Below are 22,355 nucleotides of genomic sequence, written 5' to 3' on the forward strand. Positions count from 1 at the left end.
AAAGTGAGACCTTGAAATGCCCATTTTAAAGGAAATCCTTTAAAATAAACCGATCAAAAAATAAGAAAAGTAGTAAAAACAGAAATCAAATCGAAGCAGGTGATAATCAAAAACCCGTATAGCAAAATCGAATGTTTTTTCAAGCACCGTTTTCTCTCTCTACTTAAAAATTATAGTGAAAAAATTTCACACCGCAAAACCACTCGCTTTTTGTCTCCACTGCCTTATTCGATGTGTTCAAAACTACCTCACAATTTTGCCTTCAAAAATCATCAAAATATATTAACAGATCTTAAAAAAGATAACAAGACAAATCCTCAACTACAATTCAAGAAATTTTGATTGACTAAACAGAAACCTCTGGAACTAGAAAGTAGTAGGAATGGATTTGCAAAAACTATTTAGAAGAAAAACCCGAATCCAAACTCGAAATAACAGTAAAAAAAAAACAGGTCAATTTACCACATGTGAGCACTTTAAAAAACTCAGTGCTCAAATAGAATTCGGAATTCTTTGAATATTATAAAAACTCATTCCCATAAGAGCGGAATTGATGTCACCCGTTTTTTGTTAATGTGATTTCACAGGTCATATCAAAAACATTTCTCTGAGAATGAAATAAAACAAAAAGGGGACCACTACAGATAATTCTTTTTATAATCTTTGCGTTTTTTAAATAAAAATTTGCCAGTTTCGCAAAGCATTCAAAATAGGCAACCATGCTGGCAAATGTCTCACTATTTCGATTAAAATGACGGCAAATTGCATTTTGTGGAGTTAATTCAATATAAATTATTGTTTCATTGGACCAAGCGTCAATTAAAAAGGCAATTGATTATAATAAATCATTTGCCATGCCAGATAGCTACTTCTTAAATTCGTTTTAAACCATTTGCTCTATTTCTACTTCAAGTTCCAGCATTGCTTAAAGAAACTTCTAAAAATAAGGGTTTCCTCTGGAATTGTGATAATGATACGAAGTTAGATGTTTTAGTGAACTCCATAGTTCAGCTAACTATGTCGGCTTTTTTGTTTGTCACTTCTGAATAACTGTTTTTTAAAAAATATCATTTTTTAGAATTGACTCTTTATATCTTTTAATAATTATTATTAATCTGATTAAATAATCCCCTAATAGTATTATTATTATTATTGAGGAATTGATAATTTCATATTTTATTAGTTCAGTTTTGTCTATAAAATAGGGTATAAAATGATATTCATAACAGAACTTGCTTTGAAAAGTTTTCGCGTTTTCTTTAAAACTGTAAGATATGATGCTTTTGTTGCTTTTGCTGCTTGTTCGACGATATTGGGGGCGGGGTGGAATAATTGTGTGACTTTAGATAAACTATTTTAAACATTTAAAGTAATTTGAGATCTCTTAGTTTGGTGCAATGGTTCGTGTTTCAAAAATTTTAACAATTAAGCCGAGATCAGATATAACCCAGACCAGTTTAACAGCACTTTGTATGACATTTCTTCTTTTGGTACTTTAATAAGCAGCGAAATTTGATAATCCCCCGTACCAAACGCCAAGTCAATATCAGTACTGGGTAAGTCTAATTCCAAGTTTAGGTATCAATACTGATTCAGAGCTATGATAATAACACATTTAAGACTTGTCAGACTTGGCCAAGACTTGCCAAGTCTTAATCCAAGTATTGGCAGGCAAAAAACGTCATAAAACGTCAAAAAAGCCGAAAAAAAAAATAAAAATAGCCGAAGTCATTGGGTGAAATTAACGCAATAAACAGTGAGACTCGATAAGGTGGGAGTCTTGTGAATAAATTTTTATGAGGAATTGTTTGGATGATGGATGGTGGCAAACTCCGGTTGAACTTGAAATCATACTTCAATCAATCTACAGTAAACGCAGAAAACGTGAATGTTGATACAGCCATTTAATATTCTGCTTCTCTATTTAGCCTGCTGAAATCGTTTAGGCAACCACAAATCATACTCATCATAATAAGAATGTTAACCGCAAATACAGCAGAATCTCAATTGTCGGCAATGCCTGAAAGCGTTTCTCACAGGGTTGATAACGTTCCATTTGATAGTGATTTTTCCCCTCAAAATCCTTCATTTTTGATTGTTCAATGTTTTTTGTTTTCTTTTTGATTTCTTTAAAATTGTTTTTAAAGCCTAATTGTTGTGATAAACGTATTAAATATCAATGGCCATATAAAAAAGAGTGCTTCAGTTTTCCCTCGCAAGATCCCGACAGATATATTAGATGCTCGGTACGTGTATGAATATGGCTTTCGACCCTGAGAAACTCAATGAGCTAATTTTAAACAAACTGTACGTCAGCAGTGCAAGAAATTCTTCGCCTAGTTGTCGACTGTTCAAAGAAGAGTGAATAAAGACACAAGAACAAGAAATAATATAGCTGAAAAATCAGTTTGCAGTAAGTGAACATAGGGTGACTGACTAAGAACGATACAGCTCCAAAGATTGCGCGATAGTAGAAAATGCTCCCATTAATCTTGACCCTAAATCCCTTCTTGAAAGTAGCCGCAACTTCTTGCGGCTCTATTTAAAATACAATTGTAGGCCACCTGATTTAAAATAATACACCCATTGAATAAAGGGAACAGATATTACTACCCTAGTGTTATCCTGAATTTCGTATAATTCGACCAGAAAATTGACATATTTTCTCGTAAATCTCTCTTGGTAAGCTCAAAGAACCCAGGGAACAACAAGCCAGTTTATATTAAGGAACGACTACCGAAGCGTGATATTCAATTAATGATGAAAGCAAGGTTGATGGGCTACATTACGACAACCAACAACTGTCAAGTTAAAATTTTCTGAAAAAAAAACAACCAGGGTAAAAAAAACAGCTGTTCCATTCAACAAAAGCCCTTCATGATTTTATTGGTTGTCATGTTCTTAGACAATTAGCACCTCACAATACAAGAAAAACGTTCTCAAAAATTCAAGTTGCAAAGAGCAGTAATTGACAGGTCGTTGCAATTTGCTTGAGCCCGCCAGCCATCCCCTAGTGCATACGACAATTCAACCGTTCTATACCTTGTGAAACATTGATTAATTCCAATTCCAGTGTGACCAACAAGCTATTTAACGATTGCATGAGATTCTTGCAAATTTTTATGAGGAATTGTTTGGATGTTGGATGGTGGCAAACTCCGGTTGAACTTGAAATCATACTTCAATCAGTCTACAGTAAACGCAGAAAATGTGAATGTTGATACAGCCATTTAATGCTTCTCTATTTAGCCTGCTGAAATCTATTTAGCCTGCTGAAATCTTTTAGGCAACCAGAAATCATACTCATCATAATAAGAATGTTAACCGCAAATACAGCAGAATCTTATTTGTCGGCAATGCCAGAAAGCGTTTCTCACAGAGTTGATAACTTTCCATTTGATAGTGATTTTTTCCCTCAAAATCCTTCATTTTTGATTGTTCAATGTTTTTTGTTTTCTTTTTGATTTCTTTAAAATTGTTTTTCTAGCCTAATTGTTGTTATAAACGTATTAAATAGCACTGGCCGTTTAAAAAAGAGTGCTTCAGCTTTCCCTCGCAAGATCCCGACAGATATATTAGAGGCTCGGTGCGTGTATGAATATGGCTTTCGACCCTGAGAAACTCAATGAGCTAATTTTAAACAAACTGTACGTCAGCAATGCAAGAAGTTCTTCGCCTAGTTGTCGACTTTTCAAAGAAGAAAGAAGAGTGAATAAAGGCACAATAACAAGAAATAATATAGCTGAAAAATCCTTATGCAGTAAGTGAATATAGGGTGACTGACTAAGAACGATACAGCTCCAAAGATTGCGCGATAGTAGAAAATGCTCCCATTAATCTGGGCCCTAAATCCCTTCTTGAAAGTAGCCGCAACTTCTTGCGGCTCTATTTGAAATACAATTGTAGGCCACCTGATTTAAAATAATACACCCATTGAATAAAGGGAACAGATATTACTACCCTAGTGTTATCCTGAATTTCGTATATTTCGACCACAAAATTGACATATTCTCTCGTAAATCTCTCTTTGTAAGCTCAAAGAACCCAGGGAACAACAAGCCAGTTTATATTAAGGAACGACTACCGAAGCGTGATAGTCAATTAATGATGAAAGCAAGGTTGATGGGCTACATTACGACAACCAACAACTGTCAAGTTAAAATTTTCTGAAAAAAAACAACCATGGTAAAAAGACAGCTGTTCCATTCAACAAAAAACCCTTCATGATTTTATTGGTTGCCATGTTCTCAGACAATTAGCACCTCACAATACAAGAAAAACGTTCTCAAAAATTCAACTTCCAAGGAGCAGAAAGGAATAGGTCTTTGCAATTTGCTTGAGCCCGCCGGCGCTGGAGCATCATTCCCGTAGTGCATACGACAATTCAACCATTCCATACCTTGTGAAACGTTGATTACTTCCAATTCCAGTTTGACCAACAAGCTACTTAACGATTGCGTGAAGCTGAATCTGATGAACAACGAATAGCAGTGTTTAATGAAGAGCTTGCGTGTAAAAAATCTAACAATAAATGTACTCTGCCTTGAGCTACCATCTGCGAATGTTTTCAATTTCAAGGCTAAATGTTTAATTTGCAATCAATTGTCACCATCCTTTATCTTAACATCAGGTCTTTAAGATGTCACTTTGATTGTTTTTGCGTCTTTTTAAATACACTCAATAAAAATAAACTGCTTTAGCGCTGACTGAAACATGGCTAAGTTTAAATGACAAAATTGAACTATTTACCAATTCATTAAGCTCATTCCGAATCGCAGAAATAACAAAAAAGGAAATGGAGTTGCGATCTACGTTCGGGAAGAGATATAGTTTTATGTGATACGTGTTCCAACAACTGAGGATATAGGCTTATTTTTGGGATCCGATATGGAATCCGCTTTTTTGTCTGTTTATAATCCAACTGACATTGAAAAGGATGTCTACCTTGAGCAACTAGATCACAATGTGCTGAGCACAACCAAAAATAAAAACGTATTCACTGAAATAAAGTACTTAAAGAAAATTGCATTGCTGGTGTTTATAGTTTTTGCTGTCCTATGATCGAGAACTCTCTGCTAAGTTGTTAACTAAACGAGACACAGTAACAAGTAAAAATTGCCTTGATCAATTAATCAGTAGTTTTTTTATTACCTTTAGTACAATCGAGTGTGGTTTAAGTCATCATTGTCCATTTTTATTGAACCTAAATGAGAAGTATTTTTGTACGGAACATCTCGAAAAATTTTGAAAGAAATTATAATGTCCTCATTAGTTTTTTTTTACAAAGTGTAAATTTCTTGGTTATCTCTGAATGCTAATGATTAAGTGAGGCTTGGGACAAAATTAAACATACCATTAACCGGTGCATGGATTGTGTTTTTTGCATACTTAAATCAACTGAATTGTACGTACCTTTGAAGATTGTGCTCAGGAAAAAGAGGACTTGGATAGCCAACCGAATTAAAAGCGAAATTATGAGAAAAGACAAATTAAGATTGCTACAACATTAGCTACACCATATGATAAATCCATTACTGACAATTTACTTCAATTAGCGTCATTGAGAAGATGTTGAAAATTTAGACTAAAATAGGAGTTTCTATGGTGAACGAATAAATTAAGCAGAAGAAACGGAAACTGTTTTTGGAATCTTTAATGAAATCACGGTAAATCTGTTTCTACCAATACATTGCATCCTACTCAAGCCAATGCTGAAAATCTGAACGAATTTTTTGCTAATTTTGGCAGGAAGCTATTTTCCGATTTTGGAAATTCAAAAGGTTTGGTTCCGAAAACTAATCAAAAATCCATGCTTATGTCTAGCACTACAAAAAGTGAAGTTTTTGAAGGACGTGATCTGCTGATTAATAAATTGCTTAAAATTTGTGAACCATTAGTTGTCCAAAACATAGCCAAACTTTTCAACAGAAATTTTGATGAGCTGTTTTCCTGATTCCTCCGGGCTAGCCAAGCCAACTCCTCTGCATAAGGATAGTGACACCGGTAATTGCATCTTTATCTAAAGTGTTTGACAAGATTTTGTATGACAGGATTGTCAACCTTTTCAGTTGCTTAAATTTTTCAACCGCAATCAATTTCGATTTTGATCCAAGCATTCAGCTGTTGATGCGATATCTAAACAGGTATGCAATTTTCAATCATCATTTGAAAGCAAACATTTTTGTACAATCATTTTGCTGGATTTAGGTTAATTTTTTTACACTGCTGGTCATCGTGTACTCATAAGTAAGCCCGAATTTTATGGTGTTCGGGTCCCAGTTTTAGCGTCTTTAGATTGTTATTTGAAAGGTAGACAACAATTTCTTTTGCTTGGATTAAATAAGTCATTAATGAAATGGATCGACTATGGGGTACCACAGGGTTCTGTTCTTGGTCCTCTTCTTTTTCTGATTTATCTTGACGATATCAGTTGCGCTGATGATTCTGAACTTGTTCTTTTGCTGATTAACACTTGTTTCACATCAAACTCAAATTGTTTAGATAGTTACTCTTTCGAACAGTTTTTCCATTGTTTGCGATTGGCTTAACGACAATTAGTTGATGATCATTTATGAAAAAACTAATTGTTTTGTTTTTTTTTCAAAATTTTAGAAAGAACTGATGGAATTGAATGTAGAGAATCGTAAAAAAAATCAATCAAGTACCGTAAGTACTTCTCTGTTAATGAATACCGTTGAGGAATTTTGATTGATTCTAAGCTGTTTTTCGTGACTCACATTGACTTTGTTACGTCAAAAGTTCATTAATATGGTCTTTTATTAATGTGACATCGGAGTTCATATTGCTCAGAAGAGACATCCTGGAATTATCTTCTCTAAAAAGTTTCATGACTTCATAACCACCATCATGAGGGAGAATAAACTTTATTGCGTATGGTCTTCATTTGTATGAATTTCTCAAGGAAGTTGTCAAAGATGTGAATGGATGGAGTAATATAAATTTTCTGTCAACTGCCTTACAATTGAAAGCACTCCGTGAAAATAATCATTATCTACCTAAAAAGCTTCCGGAACAGGAATGCTGACTATTTCCATCTAAATCCAGTGATACGAAAATCTGAATCTTTCTTCTTTTTCTGCATTCTTACACTTTGTTTTGGATGGTGTTTTGAATGAAAACCAAGATCTGTTAAATTTGTTTTTTCCTTGATAACGTGATTAGATTCAGTCGAGTTGTCTTTTCCTGTCGCGTATGCTCATTCAGTCGGTCAATGCCCAAAATTTATCTTTAACTGTGCTGAAGCCGAGATATTGGTGCATTTCTGCTATTGGAAGAGGTAGGAGGTCAAAGGATTATTGAATGGGCTAGGATTTGCGTCTTCGGAGCTACAGTGTTTGACAGTTCATTATTCTATTTATATCTACTTTACTTGTTTCTTATTCTGTAGTTGGTATTCAAGTCTTAACGTGTTTAATGAACCACCCATCTACTAATTTCATTTAAATTTGCAAGTTTTAAATTGGTTTTAAATTGAAAATTCCCGCTGTTATTGAAATTTTTTGTCTTGCTTTTTTTTCGCTTTTTGGTTAAAATAAACTAATTTTGTATCTTGAATTTACTATTGTTTCGGAAGAGCCAGCCTAGAAGGGCAGATGTCTGCTGCCGGTCTTTAGTTGACATATTATGCCTATATTATTGATGTCTCGTATTTAAAGTTGATGTCAACTTGAATTCTTAATTTGATTTAAATTTCTTAAAACATCTTTTCCAAGCACTGGCTTTTCTCGTACCGAAAGTATTTTAGTCTTTCAAAAATTTGCACAGTTGTCAGGTTTTGTTTTTGTAAATTAAATATAGTAAAAGTTGAAAAAGAACAAGTTGAACAGAAAGAATGCAGAATCTATTTTGAATTTACACAGCTTTTATGATTTTGCGACGCAAAAGCGAGATTGTGAATTTAGAGATTTGTTAGCGTTAGAATGTTTCAGAGTTCTGGGGATGAGAGGCAGCCGATCTTCTTCTCAGTAGACAGTTTGAAGCCAATTCAAGTGTTGATATCCTTCTCAGCCCTGTCCAAGTGGATAGAACCAGGTCGGTAGTATCGACACATGTACATAAAGAAGTGAGGCTGTTAGTTTGACTCATCTACTTTCGTCATTAGTTGTTTCTTCTCTAATCCTGTCTGTCTTTTAATTTACTTTCTCAGCTGATGTTTATATGTTTGTATATATTATCATTTTATTGATAGATTTAAACGATACGAAATACTTTATGAAGACGTAGTGTTGGGGGGGACCAGCCAATATTCACCCAGTGTTTGGGAGGGGCATTTCTTAATTTACCTTTTCATATGTACATATGAGAAGCAGACGGACATTCTCTCTGTTCGATTATTGAGAGTCAACCGAAGTTCGAATTTTTTTGTATGTTTGAGAAGTTTATTATTAACATACATCTTGGTTTTCGGTTAGCCTAATAATGGTTTCTCAATTTGCTATACATTTAGACACGTAGCATTGAAAGGTTTTCAGAGACCCAATATGCGAATAAACAGTTTGAGAAGTACAATCAACATTTGAAAGTTTTCATGTGTCAAGATAAATACAATTTTGCACTAATTGATGCTCTGAGATGAAATAAAAATACGATAAAGCTGTCAAACGAAAGACTTATGAGTTGAATGATGTGCATTGTTTTAAGTGTAATTTTTTCTCGAATTTGTCATTTGTCTTCATGATCCAGAAAATTTATATTTTTTTGTATATCAGTTGCGGCGAAATGACTTTCCTGTTTAACTGTAGTTGAAAATGTTGAAACTAAAATCTGTTGTACTACACAGGTGCCTCTTCTACGGGTGGCAGCCAGAGTGGAGGGATAGATGGGGGGTCTGTACAACAGGTGACGAGTGCTGCTCCTTTGACTGCAGCCAGTGGAACCACAGCTGGTGCCAGCAAGCAGTTCAAACTCGACAAGAAGTCGACGTTTGTCAGTGACGCCCCAACTATATACTCTGATCGTAAGTTAATCAAATCGGTCACTGATTTTAATTGCACTTAAAAGCCATTTTATCGTTTCATTTTTTACGACCGGAAAGGGAGTATTGGAAAAATGTCTTTTCGTTAAAATTACCACTCAAAGAGGCGTTATGGTTTTCGGTTTTTTCAAACCCGAAGAGACGATATGGTTTCCTGTCTTTACAACTAGAAGAGGAGTATTGGTGGAGCATCTTTTTTTATCGATAATTTTTGGAATTGTATTTGAAACTGGATGCAAAAGTCAGTGCCGCACGTGATAACTAAGTGTTTTGGCCACGTACGGCTGCGTACAAAGAAGCAGATCGAAGAGAGTGATTTTCAGTTTATACGTCGCATTTTTGAGAGAGAGCAAGAAAAGTAAGTGTGAAAAATTTTTTGCTAAGCGAACGAAATGTTTTGATCACGTACGGCTTTTTCGTAGCAGTTCTTTTTAGTTTTGTCTTTACTTTTTTGGGTAAAGAGGTTGCTCTAAATCATATTAACAAGTGATTGTTGGTTTGGGGAATTTTTAACCATCTCAATCAAAAATTAGAGTTTTATATGCAATCTTGAGCTATTTTTATGATGAACACTTTTTCAAATTTTTAGTGCCAGCGGTAATTGTTCCTGGTTGAAATTAGTATTCATGTGGCTTATCATGCCTTTTCAATTTTGTTATTCTTACTTGAAGTTTATTCAGTTGACAAAAACAGTCAATTTTTAAATCAATGTTGTCCACAACTTTTCGGTTTTTCAAGTTTTTCCTTTAAAAAATTAGTGTTTTTTCTGCCTTTCAGAGTATCTTTCAATATTCAATTGTTTAACTAGGGTTGGTTGTAGGGTTAGATGGCACATTTGTTAATTAAAAAAATTATACAAATTATGCTGTTTTTTGTAGTTTTTACTTCTTTCTATCGTTTTAAGTGTTTTCAAGACCGTTTGCGGTATCGTGTGGTTGCTCAACAAATAAGCAAACGCGGTTTTTAAAAAAACTTTTGAGTCTGCACAAGTTTACTAGAGACTCCACAACTTTTAGGGATTGTTATTTAAAAATCTAACAGTTTTCTTGGATCTTGTCCTTAAGTTTTTTCTTTTTCGCCTGATGCTTCTCGTTTTTCGAGATACATCGCGTGTTAGATTTTTCAATGTATCCTCCTTCACTTTCTTGCACCGGCCCTATCATAGCAGCCCTATTTCTGAGTCGTCTTCTGAACAGTAGATTGACTCTCCGCTGTCCGGGTCGGCGGTCCGGGTCAGCTGTTTGTTGGTTCCAAAACTGGTTCTGTACCGCTGACTAGATTAGTGGAAGGCTGGCCTTGATTAACGTGAAATTTAACTTTTTTCAAAAACTTTGCCAGAAACTATATTGTGAATTTTACCTATTACAAACTCTTCCAACTAAAGTCGCAACAAAGACTACCAGTTAGATTGGCTTGATAAAACTTGGCTGTCGATTGTAAAACTTGAGTAACCGACTAGTGAAAACCGTATTTTGCTACCTTACGTCAACTTGCTGGGAACCGTTTAATTTGGTCGTTGTACTTTTGACTAGCCGAATTTTGATTCCAGGCTAAAAATCCGAAAAAAAAGTTAATTTCGTCGTTTCCGGTTGAAATTACTTGGCCGTCAAGTTCAACTGCTGGCACGATCAGTTATTGCACTGATTTTTGTGTATCTGCTCTCAAAAACTTGGCCACGAATAAAAGCGGATTTTGCACAAATGGACCAATTCACGAGGTTTTTCAAATTTTCCATAAGTTGAAGAAAATTCCCTGTATGACTGTAACGCCAGTAATTGTGTTTAACTAGCATAGAAATTCTCTAGCGGCTTAATTCGACAGTAGGCTTGAAAGTTTCCGAGACGTTGCTCGTGGGTAATTGTTCTTTTGAGCTCCAACTTGTCCTCCTTCACTTTCTTGCACCGATATTATAGCGGTCCTGTTTCTGATTCTTCTTCTGAACAGTAGATTGACTCTCCACTGTCCAGGTCGGCGGTCCGAGTCAGCTGTTGGTTGGTTTCAAAAAGCTTGTTCTTTAGCGCTGATTAATTTAGTGGAAGATTGACCTTGATTATCGTGAAATTTTAATTTTTTCAGAAACTGCCAGAAACTATATTGTGAGTTTTACCTATTACAAACTGTTCCAACTAAAGTCGCAACAGCTCTAAGACTACCAGTTAGATTGGCGTGATAAAACTCGGCTGTCGATTGTAAAACTTGAGTTACCGAGTGGTGAAAATGTATTTTGCTACCTTACTTCAAATTGCTGGGCACGGTTTAATTTGGTCGTTGTACTTTTGACTAGCCGAATTTTGATTCCGATTGAAATTACGTGTCTGTCAAGTTCAACTGCGGGCACGATCAGTTATCGCACTAATGTTTCTGTATCTGCTGTCAAAAACTTCGCCACGAATAAAACCGGATTTTGCCCAATTGGACCATTTTCACGAGGGTTTTGCAAATTTTCCATAAGTTGATTAAAATTCCTTGTCATATGACTGTAACGCCAGTAATTGCGTTCAATTAGCGTAGAAATGCTGTAGCGGCTTATTTCGATGGTAGGCTGGAAAGTGTCCGAGCCGTTGCTCGTCGGTAATTGTCCTTTTAATCTTCAACTTGCCCTTGCTTGCTTGGCTAAGGTAGATTGGTAACTTGCCTGAGCAAAGTTCTGCAACCAGTCAAAAGGTTTAACAATTTCTTGTAAGCTGTTCCATGGAACTTTGTTCCCTTTGAAGAAAACTGTCTCGAGAAGTAATGTTTTGTTTCTCTGTTTTGAATTATTTTTTTTTCAATTCACAGCAACTGAGGCTCACTTGCTTCAATTTCACAAATTTAGTTTTTGATTTTGTTTGAAATTTATCAAATCATAGTCACAAAAAATACATCTACTTTATGATAATTTTACAGATCATAGCATGCACATGTTTACCTATTATATATTTTAGAAGTTAAAAACTTATATATCCGGTAAAGAAAAGTACTAGCGCAAGAAAATGAGCTTACACTCCCACTGATTAAGTGATTGACAGACAAACTTCAAGACTGGTCATGATAACTGACTAATCAACAAATATTATAAATTCACGAGCTATTATTAAATAAAAACAAAGTTTAGGAAGTGTTGACTAAATATCAGGGGTCATTGGCTTGGCCGCGGCTTGAACAGTTGCCCATTTTTTTTTATTGAAGCAAGCTCTGATACCCCGCGTCAGTTGTTTATTTTACATTACAGTCATTCTCTTAATCCTCAGAATTGTATAATTGTCTATTAGAGATGATTTATTACCATGGCTTTTAGCACACGGGTAATTTTTTGAGTTGTGTTTTTCATAGAGTTGAGTAATTTGCTTTTATTCCGACTATTTTTTCCTCAAAGTACTTTTTGCGTTTTACTTTTTCTAATATGGTCATTTTTTCTGCCCGATTTCATTTCATCAACTTTTGAAGCATGAGTGTTTAATTTGTCGTTGATTTAAACTGCCCTGATTCAAAATTTCAGTCGAATTTATTTGCGCAGACTAATTAGCGACTTACAACAGACAAGTTGTAAATAGAACTGCCTGAAGTCCAGTTTTATTGCTCATTTCCAGTAGCTTTTTGATCAATGTTGTTTTTCGTTACGAGGCCTTGATTCGTAACGAAAAACAACAACGAGGCCTTTTGATCGTTACCATTAGAAACTTTTCCTGGGCAACTTTGGTGTTCTTTTGACAGATGAGTCGAATCGAGATGGCCCTACAGGGAGTGGGGGCATCTACGATGCATTCAAGAGGAGGGCTAACTTCACCCCTGGCATCCTGGTAGCCGAGCCATACACCTGGAAGAGTCTAATCATTGGAAACCCCATCTTGTCACTCAAAACCACTGGCACTAAGGGTGTATTGCTCAATCTTTCTCCTGGGTTAGAATAATGTATTAAAAGAAATATGCCATCTGATTGCGCAAATGTTGCTTCACTTTTTCTTGATAGACTAGACATTTACAATTAATATTTTGCAATCCCATTTCGCCGCGTCAGCTAATCAACTGTTTATAATTGCGCACCTATTGTTAACAATCCAAAGCTCACCTATCGTGCTCATCGAGCTATTGTCAAGAGAATTAGTGGAAAGGTTGAGGGACTAAGTTTCTAATCTTAAAGAACTGCATGAAAAAGACAGAAACTGAGAACTGTGATAAAAAGCGGATACAAAATTGAGATACAAAACATGGGAACTGCACAAAAGTAGGAAAAAACTGAGAACTATTAAAGTGGACGAAAACTGAACTATACAAAAGTGGTCAAAAGATGAAAAATGCGCAAAAGCAGGATAAACTGAGAACTGTACGAAACTGGACGAAAATTGAGATTTGTATGAAAGGCGGCAAAAATTGAGAATTTGGCAAAATCGGACAAAAACTAAAAGCTGTTTAAAAGGAGGCGAAATATGAAAACTGTTGTTAAGTTTATAAAAGATGAAAATCGCACAAAAGTAGGTAATAAACTAAGAACTGTAGAAAAGTCGACTAAAACGTAGAACTGTATTAAAAAAGGCAGCAAATGAGAACTGTGCAAAAGTTGACAAAAATTGAGAACTGTTTAAAAGGAGCGTAGAACTAAGAACTCTACAAAAATAGACAAAACAGAAAAATTTACAAAGCGTGGCAAAAATTGAGAACTGCGCGAAATTGGACAAAAATTTAGAACTGTATAAAAGGAGGCAAAAATTGAAAACTGTACAAAATTACGGTTAAGTTGAGAAATGTGCAAAAGCGTTCAAAAATTGAGACCTGAATAAAAAGACAAATCCGAGAACTGTTTAAAATTGGACAAAAACCGAAATGTATGAAAGGAATCAGAAATTGAGAGCTTTGCCAAAGCGGACAAAAATTGATAACTGTATAAAAGAGGCGTAATTTGAAAACTGTAGAAAAGTGTTTACAAGATGAAAAGCAGACAAACAGAAAACTGTACAAAGGGAGGCAAAAATTTTAGAACTGTGCGCAAACCGACAAAATAATTAGAACAGAAATTAAAAAATACAAAAAGTATAAAATGAGGCAAAAATTGAGATATGTAGAATTGTGAATGAAACTGATAGATGTATAAAAGGAGGCAAAATTAAAAAACGGGCAAAAGCGTTCAAAAAAATGAGAACTGAATAAAATAACAAATGACAGAATTGTTCAAAACTGGACATAAGCAGAACTGTATGAGAGGAGGCGAAAATTGAGAACTTGGCGAAAGCAGGCAAAAACTGAGAACTGTATTAAAGTGCACCATAACTGAGAACTATGCAAAAGTGGTCAAAAGATGAAAATGTACAAAAGTAGGATAAACTGAGAACTGTACGAAACTGAACGAAAACTGAGTGCTTTGTGAAAGGAGGCAACAATTAAGAACTCTGTATATAAAAAAATTTGAGATCTGTTTGAAAGGAGGCAAAAATTCAGAACTTGGCAAAAGCGGACAAAAACTCGAAACTGTATGAAAGGAGGCGAAATATGAAAACTGTAGAAAAGTGTGTAAAAGAAGAAAATGGCACAAAAGTAGGCAAAAAATTGAGAACTATAAAAGGAGTCTAAAACAAAAACTCTACAAAAGTAGACAAAACAAAATTGTACAAAAGCAGGCAAAATTGAGAACACTTCGAAATTGGACAAAAATTTATAACTGTATAAAAGCAGGCAAAAATTGAGAACTCTACAATTGTGAAGGAAACTGAAAGCTGTATAAAAGGAAGAAAACTGAGAAATTGAACGAAGTGGACAAAAACTGAGAACTGTCGAAAAGGAGGCGAACTATGGAATTTGTTGAAAAGTTGGTAGAAGAGAAAACTGGCACAAAAGTAGGTAAAAACGGAGAACTGTAGAAAAGTAGTAAAAGACTAAAACTTATAACTGTAATGAAGAAGGCAACAAATGAGACAAAAAAAGTCAACAAAAATTCAGAACTGTTTAAAAGTAGCGTAAAACTAAGAACTCTACAAACGTAGACTAAACAGAGAACTGTTTAAAAGGAGGCAAAAATTGAGAAATATGCAAAAAGGTTCAAAAATTGAGATCTGAATAAAAACAAATTCGAGAACTTTTTAAATTTGAACAAAAACTGAACGGATGCAATAACGGTATGAAAGGAGGCAAAAATTGAGAACTTGGCCGAAGGGTACAAAAACTGAAAACTGTATAAAAAAGGCGAAATTTGAAAACTGTAGAACAGTGTTTAAAAGACAAAAACGGGACAAATGTAGGTAAAGACCTCAGAATTGTAGAAAAGTGGACAAGACAAAAACTTAGAAGTGTTTGAAAGGAGGCATCAATGAGAACTGTAAAAAAGTGAACACGAATTAAAAACTGTATTAAAGGAGCTTAAAACTAAGAGCTCTACAAATGTAGACAAAAGCAGAGAACTCTACAAAAGCAGGCACAATTTTCGACCTTTGCAAAATTGGACATAAATTTGGAACTGTACATAAGGAAGCAAAATCTGTGCAATTGTGAAGGAAACTGAGAGCGGTATAAAAGCAGGAAGAATTGAGAACTGTGCAAAAGCTGACAAAATTGAGACCTGTCTAGAGAAACAAATTTGAGAACTGTTCAAAAATGGACGAAAACTGAGAACTGTGAAAGGAGGCAAAAATGAGAACTGTTCAAATGGGGACAAAAACTGAGAGTTTTATAAGAGGAGGCGAATTGAGATTTGTAGAAAATTGGTCAAAAAGTTAGAACTGTATAAAGTGAGCCAAAATTTGAGAACTACAAAAAAGACAGAAATTCTGAACTGCACAAAAGCGGAAAAAACATAAGAACTACACAAAACATGAGAACTGCGCATTTTCAAAAATTTACAATTGAGGACAAAAGTCCACAACTGCATGAAAGTAGGTAAAGACTGAAAACTGACCAAAGCGGACAAAGTTTGAGAATTGTCCAAAAAAGGCAAAAACGGAATTGCACAAAAGTGAATTGAAACTGACAACTGTATGAAAAGAGGCAAACTGAAGAACTGTACAAATGCAGACAAATGCTGAGAATTGTAAAAGGAGGCCAAAGGCTGAGAACTTTTCAACAGCGACAAAAACTGACAGCTACATAATAAAAGCCTTCTCAAACTGAAAAACACCGCTGTGATGTGCCTTTCTTGCTTCTGTACAATTCTCTCTCTCTCTCTCTCTCTCTCTCTCTCTCTCTCTCTCTCTCTCTCTCTCTCTCTCTCTCTGTTCTTGGCCGCTCTTTTTATTACATTACTGCTTTCAACCTCTTCTCATGGGACAAATTGTTTTGCTAGTGTTGAGTATGGGTAATCTAGCAAATATTTTTATTGTTTGTTTGTCTTTTGAATAAGCACAATGCCGCGCGTTTAGAAAATGCTATTTAAATTTTAAACCCTACCAAATCTTTTTTACTTTCATCTTTCATTTGATCACGCGGATAATTTAGTCCTTTTTTATTGGTTTTAATTTGTCTTTTTTATTAAATTGTCATTTAAGTTGATTTATTTTTCCTTTTTATGTAAACTTTTCCTTGCTTTCGATGCATATACATTTCATTGTCCAAGTTTCTCATTCTGCTTCTTTGTTTATCAGAAAAGGTGGTTTGTGCTTTCCATTAGTGAGAAATTTTATTGGGGTTGAGAACTCAAACAGCTCAGGGTTTCAGTTACTATTCTAAATTCATTTTTTTCACTCTTTTTTTTCTCGTTGCATTGTGAATATTAAGAGATGACGTACTTTCAATAGTTGTACAGAGTTCTAATGATTTCATTTTTCAGTGATGCAATTTTTCGTTTTAGCAACTTGTTGGCAATAAAAATTCTTACTTTTTTCAGTTTGTTTTGATTTTTGCAAAAACTTATCTTAATTATCTTCATTTGAATTTTAAGGAGCCAAGAACATCTGGTATTGTGGTCGTATTTCAGCTCCTGGGACTTCCTTAATCAATTATTGTTTTTGAGTCAAAAAAAATTTTTCTACAATAGTTTTGATTGACTATTTGTTTGTCAATTTTCATGCATTTGTTCTTCTTCATCTAAAAGATCACAGAACCCCACTTTATTGTTATGAAAGTAATTTCTTTGTATTCGTGGGGGTGCAGTGTAGTGTAAAGCCAGATAATACAGAAAATAAATATTGTCTTTTGCAGGCGTCACATCCTTCGCTTCCATGTGAATGCCCCGCTTGCGTGGGTAGTGAATCTGTGCTCAACTACCAGATTCTACTTCGGAGATGAAGAAAATGTCATGTCAACTGTTATTAATGTTAGTCACAATTTATTAACCCACTTTTCTGCTCATTTTTGTGTTCTAAAATGTTACAGTTGAGAAATCAGTATGGTTCGTAGCAACAAGTACCAGATTCGATTTACCGCGAACTCCTATTCTACTGTTATAGCTGGGACGTTCTAGTTAACCTAATTTTTGCTATACCAACAATTATTCCTAAAGTTGTGTTTTGAAAATAGTTATGAATGAAATTGTTTCGCTGATAATAATCAGGTTGCATTGGATTCGAAGTGGCGGTTGATATTCTCAGCTTTTGTATTATTTCTGGTAATTTTAGAAAACCAGAAAATTTTAGAAATCAGTCGAATTAACTATATTGATATTTGGAACCATAAGACGTACAATTTTCTTAAAGTTCTCAAGTATAAACGTCTCTTAGAGGGACACCTACAATCCGGAATTTGCGTTCAAAATACATCATACCCAGTATCTAGAGACTGAGAAAGACTACAGACAAATTTTCGAGGTGGGCCATGCAAATACAGTCTGTCTTATCCATTGTTAGGATTTGATGATGTATATCAAAAGTTTGATGCTATGATTCTACTCCTCGCCTCCAGTTAAATGCAACTCTCAGTCCAAAATTAAATGAAGAGAAAGATAGAAAGTGCTTGATGGTCCGTGTGCATCAGGCATCGGAATCACATGTGCAGGATTGTCCAGACTCACAGATATCACAAACCCTTACATCCTCCAAATGAAAGGTTATGGTCTTAAACAAAATCTAATGTCATTTACTGATGTCAAAATTTACAATTCTAAAATCTTGGTTCATAAACGATCATTGTTATCATCACGAGTTCAACCCGAATCACCAATGGAATCACACTCGCTTCCTTCTTGGAAAAATTCTTTGAGGTAAAATTTCCTGTTCTGGGCAATCAGATTTCACCCGCCCCTGAGTTACAACTCGTATGATAAAGCATTAAGTTTTGAGCTCCTCACTCATTGGGTGAGTCAAAAATTTATCACTATAGATTGTCCCCGCTCATGGATGACACACTTTTCAAGGCCTACTCGCCTCTGAACTGCTGGAATAAGGATTCAGAGATCTGCTCCCGTTTCATAAGTGTCTATGATCTCGCATCCCTTGCAAGGAGCATGATTGTAGACCCCCGAATTGCTGTAACAGAGACTGATTGATATAACCTACTGAAAGCTACCGACAACCTCGCTGGGTTCAAACTTCTGTTATCAGTCAGAGTAGCGATTCGTTTGAGGGTCCTACGAACTGTCTCTGAAAACCCACCAAACATTTCGAAAGCCAGATGAAAGGATTGAAATCCGACTGCACTACATTTCTGGGCGTACTGTTCGTACTCCCTGTCCTCAGCAGCTGACAGTGCGAAACCACACTTCTCCGACGCATTTATATTGAGGCTTGACTGCAAGGGAGAAGTGACGGTAACGTTTAATGCTGCTGGTTTACCGGCATTTCATACGGGTAAAAAATATTGCCCGGTCTGTAGTTATTGTCGGGTAGTAAACTTTTCTGTTCCAGATGGGAGACAAAAGAGCTGCCGAGCAAGCTGATATAATTTTTTCTCGTTTACGATCATGACGAGAGATCATAACACCCCGACCATGGCATGACACGATGTCCCAGATTTACAAAAAGGACATTTTCGCTCGTTTTCGTACAATTTTACACCCAGTCGGTATTTAAGAGCAACACGGAACTCATTGGAAGATAGGTGTAGTCCCAGAGCTGGAATGGGGGCTGCGGATAATCAGACACCAGACTGCGGTAGGGAAAGAAGTTGCAAACGAGCTTTTCTCTTCTGAAATTTTGTTTTCCTGACAAGTGGTCGAAGGCTGAGTTATCAAGTTCTTCCTGAATTATTCTTTGAGAGAGAGATAGGTCGTCGCAATTTCGCCCAGTTCTTCAGTTGCCTTAATAAATAAGATGTCTTCAGTTGGACTATGGCCTTTCAAATTTTCTACAAGAACAGAGGATTGAAAGACGGAGCCAATGTATGCAGACTGAACTTGATCTGCTGATCGTCTTATTCCTACACCGGTTTTATTGATCGGGAGGCATGCTTGGTCGCAAGAGATATCTGACATCAAAACTCCAAGAATACCTTCAAAGTTTGCACGCTAAACCGAATCAAATTTTTGTATGATTTTTTTTTATTCGTCCGAAGGAGAATTGCATCGCAAACAGTAGACGATTTTGGGAGCACCAAGCAAAAACGCAAAATACCAAGAGCGTATTGAGGATTGTCTACATCTGCTAAATTGTAGGGAAGTTCCTCTAATTTTTTAACGCGTTTGAGTAAACAAGAGGAAACAAAAGCATCAGATCCTATAGCAGCTCCTCAATCTCAATTCCATCTACACAGTTCCTTTTAATCAAACTGTCAACTTTCGTCACGCTTTCGATTGACCATTGCTCGGACTTATCCTTTCTGAGTTCTAAACCGAATTCTCCAATTCTGGGAGAATTTCTAACCCTTTACAAAGTTCGGTACCTGCATTAATTCCCGTCATCAAGATATCAGCAATGTTGCGAGAGGTTTGGTAATTTGCTTTCATTTTCGGCAATAAGAAGCCAGATGGCCAGTAAAAACAATAGTGGACCCAGTGGATCTCCTTGTTGCACTCCTGACTGACTGTCAACAGTTGAGCTATTGAAAAACAAATTGCTATGCTTCGAGTAACAGAAGGATGCAAATGACACTATACTAGGCGTCAAAATTTTTGTTGAGCCGAGGAGATGACTGCGCTTCACGAATTAAATGAGTTTCTGAAATCAATTTGGAGTATGCCCCCATTTTTTTGTTCTCTTCATTTTTTCGAAGATTATTTTTGTGGCATGCACTATGCTCTCGGCACCTCCCCTGACAGCAACTCCCAACTGCTCTGCTCCAAACAACTCAACCGCCTCGATGGCTGCTTCTTTTGCGATGCACTTGGCAACAAGGCGCCGAATAACTTCACCCACAGCAATAGGTCTGCTGCCAGTTTTCTTTTTATTCAATGCTGTTAATGTAGCGCTACAAAAAGCTGGAGCCACGAAGCTTGGGAGCTGGCCTCTGCTGGCCAAGTTCACTAATTTGGTAAGTGAATACGTTGCTCGCTTGGACTGATCGGAAATGAAACAATTGATTGCCTGGGGAATGTGCTCTGGGTACATTTTTGACTGCCCAGCTGCTGTGAAATTCGAAAAAGACGGAAGCTGCAAGAGGACCTTACGCTTCTTTGAATTGAAGAGCTTCGCAGATATAGTCTTCCATCGGCTCAAGAATTTCGTTTTCCCCTGGATGCAGTTTTTCAATGAGTTCAATGAGGGTTTTTCTGTAGTCGGGTGCTATTCCCTCCGATAATAAAATCTGTGCCGCGCGACCAAATTGTCCTTGAAGACAAATTGTTTTCGCTTGGGAGGCAAGTTCCTCCATGGTGCTGTTGCTTTTTTTGCTTGCTTCATTGAAGCCGCATACTCACGCGATCTCCATCGCTCAAATCTATTCATCATTGAGTTTTCCTCCTGCTGCTTATGTTTTTCACCCCTTCTGTTGGAAGCACGCAAAAGACATTTGCTAACTGCGAAAAACAGGATTTGAGATGCAGTCCTCTATGATTGACGTTATAATCCGGGACCATGGCATACGAAACTTCACGGGGATATAGCGGATCGTTGGAGTATTTTTTCTTCGAATAGTTGTCGAATCCGGTAACTCTCTTGGATTGTCACTCTGGTCTGGTGAACCATTTCCCAGTATTGTACGTTGAACCAACTTGTCTCTGGGCAGATAGATCTTTCGGCATCTTTTTCACGGTTGACAAAAGTTGAGTGAATTGTAAATATGCCCAAATTGATTTCGAGCTCACTCATTCATTTATAGTTTGAACCCCACTGCAAGTACCTCACCTTGGACGTGACCAAGTCGTGCTCCAAGATGGAGAATTTATATAGACTACCTCTCTGTCTGGATGAAAAAGGATAGTTCCAACTGGAATTGGGAAATGAGATATGTCATCGTTAATTGTCAGTTCACTTATCTGCTGTGTTAAACCAGTTGAGGAGTCTGACATAACGTCTGCTCACTCATTCGTCGTAGTTTGAACCCCACTGCAAGTACCTCACCTTGGACGTGACCAAGTCGTGCTCCAAGATGGAGACTTTATATAGACTACCTCTCTGTCTGGATGAAAAAGGATATTTCCAACTGGAATTGGGAAATGAGATATGTCATCGTTAATTGTCAGTTCACTTATCTGCTGTGTTAAACCAGTTGAGGAGTCTGACATAGCGTTCCTTCCTGAACTGCTTGTGGTTTGTTCCTGTGAGTAACTTTAGACGGGAGATATAGAAACTGGCACTTTTTCATTGATATTCGAAGAACATTGAGTAGGGTGGATGAATTATTGATTATATCGTGGTTTGTGCCAGACTGAACCAAATCTTTAGCTCTTCGGTTGTATTTCATGGTCAAAACGCGATAACGATTCAACAGACAAACCCCTCTATGAATCGTATGTTTCGATGATCTGAAATGCGAAAGGGAGGAAGAGGGGGCTGAGGGTGGGCTGTAAAGTTTGGATCCAACCGGTTTTGACGACCTTCCACGGCCTCAACTCTATAATCTGTATAATCTCCCTTCACACATCCAACCCAGAATGTAATTTCGAAGACAAAAAGGAAGAGGTTTTAAGATGGGTCCGAGAGTTGCAGAATGTAGTTTACAAAATTTGTTTTTAAAGATGGTCTATTCAGAAAGATGCCAATACATCCGGAGCACGTGAAAGATTTAGGCGCTGAAATTTTTTTTCAGCGATTGCAGAGTCGTAAGATATGCGTGACTTTCCAAGAGAGCAACCTAATTGACAACTTCTCTCCTTTTGGACTGTATCCGATTTTTCTATACGATTGGCCTCATCCAGAAAACGAAAGCTTTCAGCAAAGGAATGGAATGTTTCAGCCACTGTTTTTACTACTAGGCTGATTCTATTGGCTTTCGTGTCCTTTGGGGGACTTTCGGAGTCAGATCGTAATACCCTCAAGATAATGGATATTCTCAATGACAGCAGAAATTTGGAGTTGGAATAAAGGGAATATGATTGGTTTTTTTTTGTCTATGATATTGTCACGAATACTAACAAAAATTACCAAAGTGC

General features: G+C 36.3%; 1 protein-coding gene across 1 annotated transcript in view; it reads left to right on the forward strand.

Moving 5' to 3' along the window:
* Positions 1 to 22,355, forward strand: part of LOC142343099 (androglobin-like) — a 307,512-nt gene that overhangs the window by 158,113 nt on the left and 127,044 nt on the right. The window contains 4 exon segments of the mRNA XM_075394786.1: positions 7,950 to 8,052; positions 8,801 to 8,977; positions 12,689 to 12,875; positions 17,096 to 17,210. Coding sequence (XP_075250901.1) covers positions 7,950 to 8,052; positions 8,801 to 8,977; positions 12,689 to 12,875; positions 17,096 to 17,210 — 582 coding nt within the window.

This window comes from Convolutriloba macropyga, chromosome 7, assembly GCF_964194025.1.
Source record: "Convolutriloba macropyga chromosome 7, txConMacr16.3, whole genome shotgun sequence".
Classification (NCBI taxonomy): domain Eukaryota; kingdom Metazoa; phylum Xenacoelomorpha; order Acoela; family Convolutidae; genus Convolutriloba; species Convolutriloba macropyga.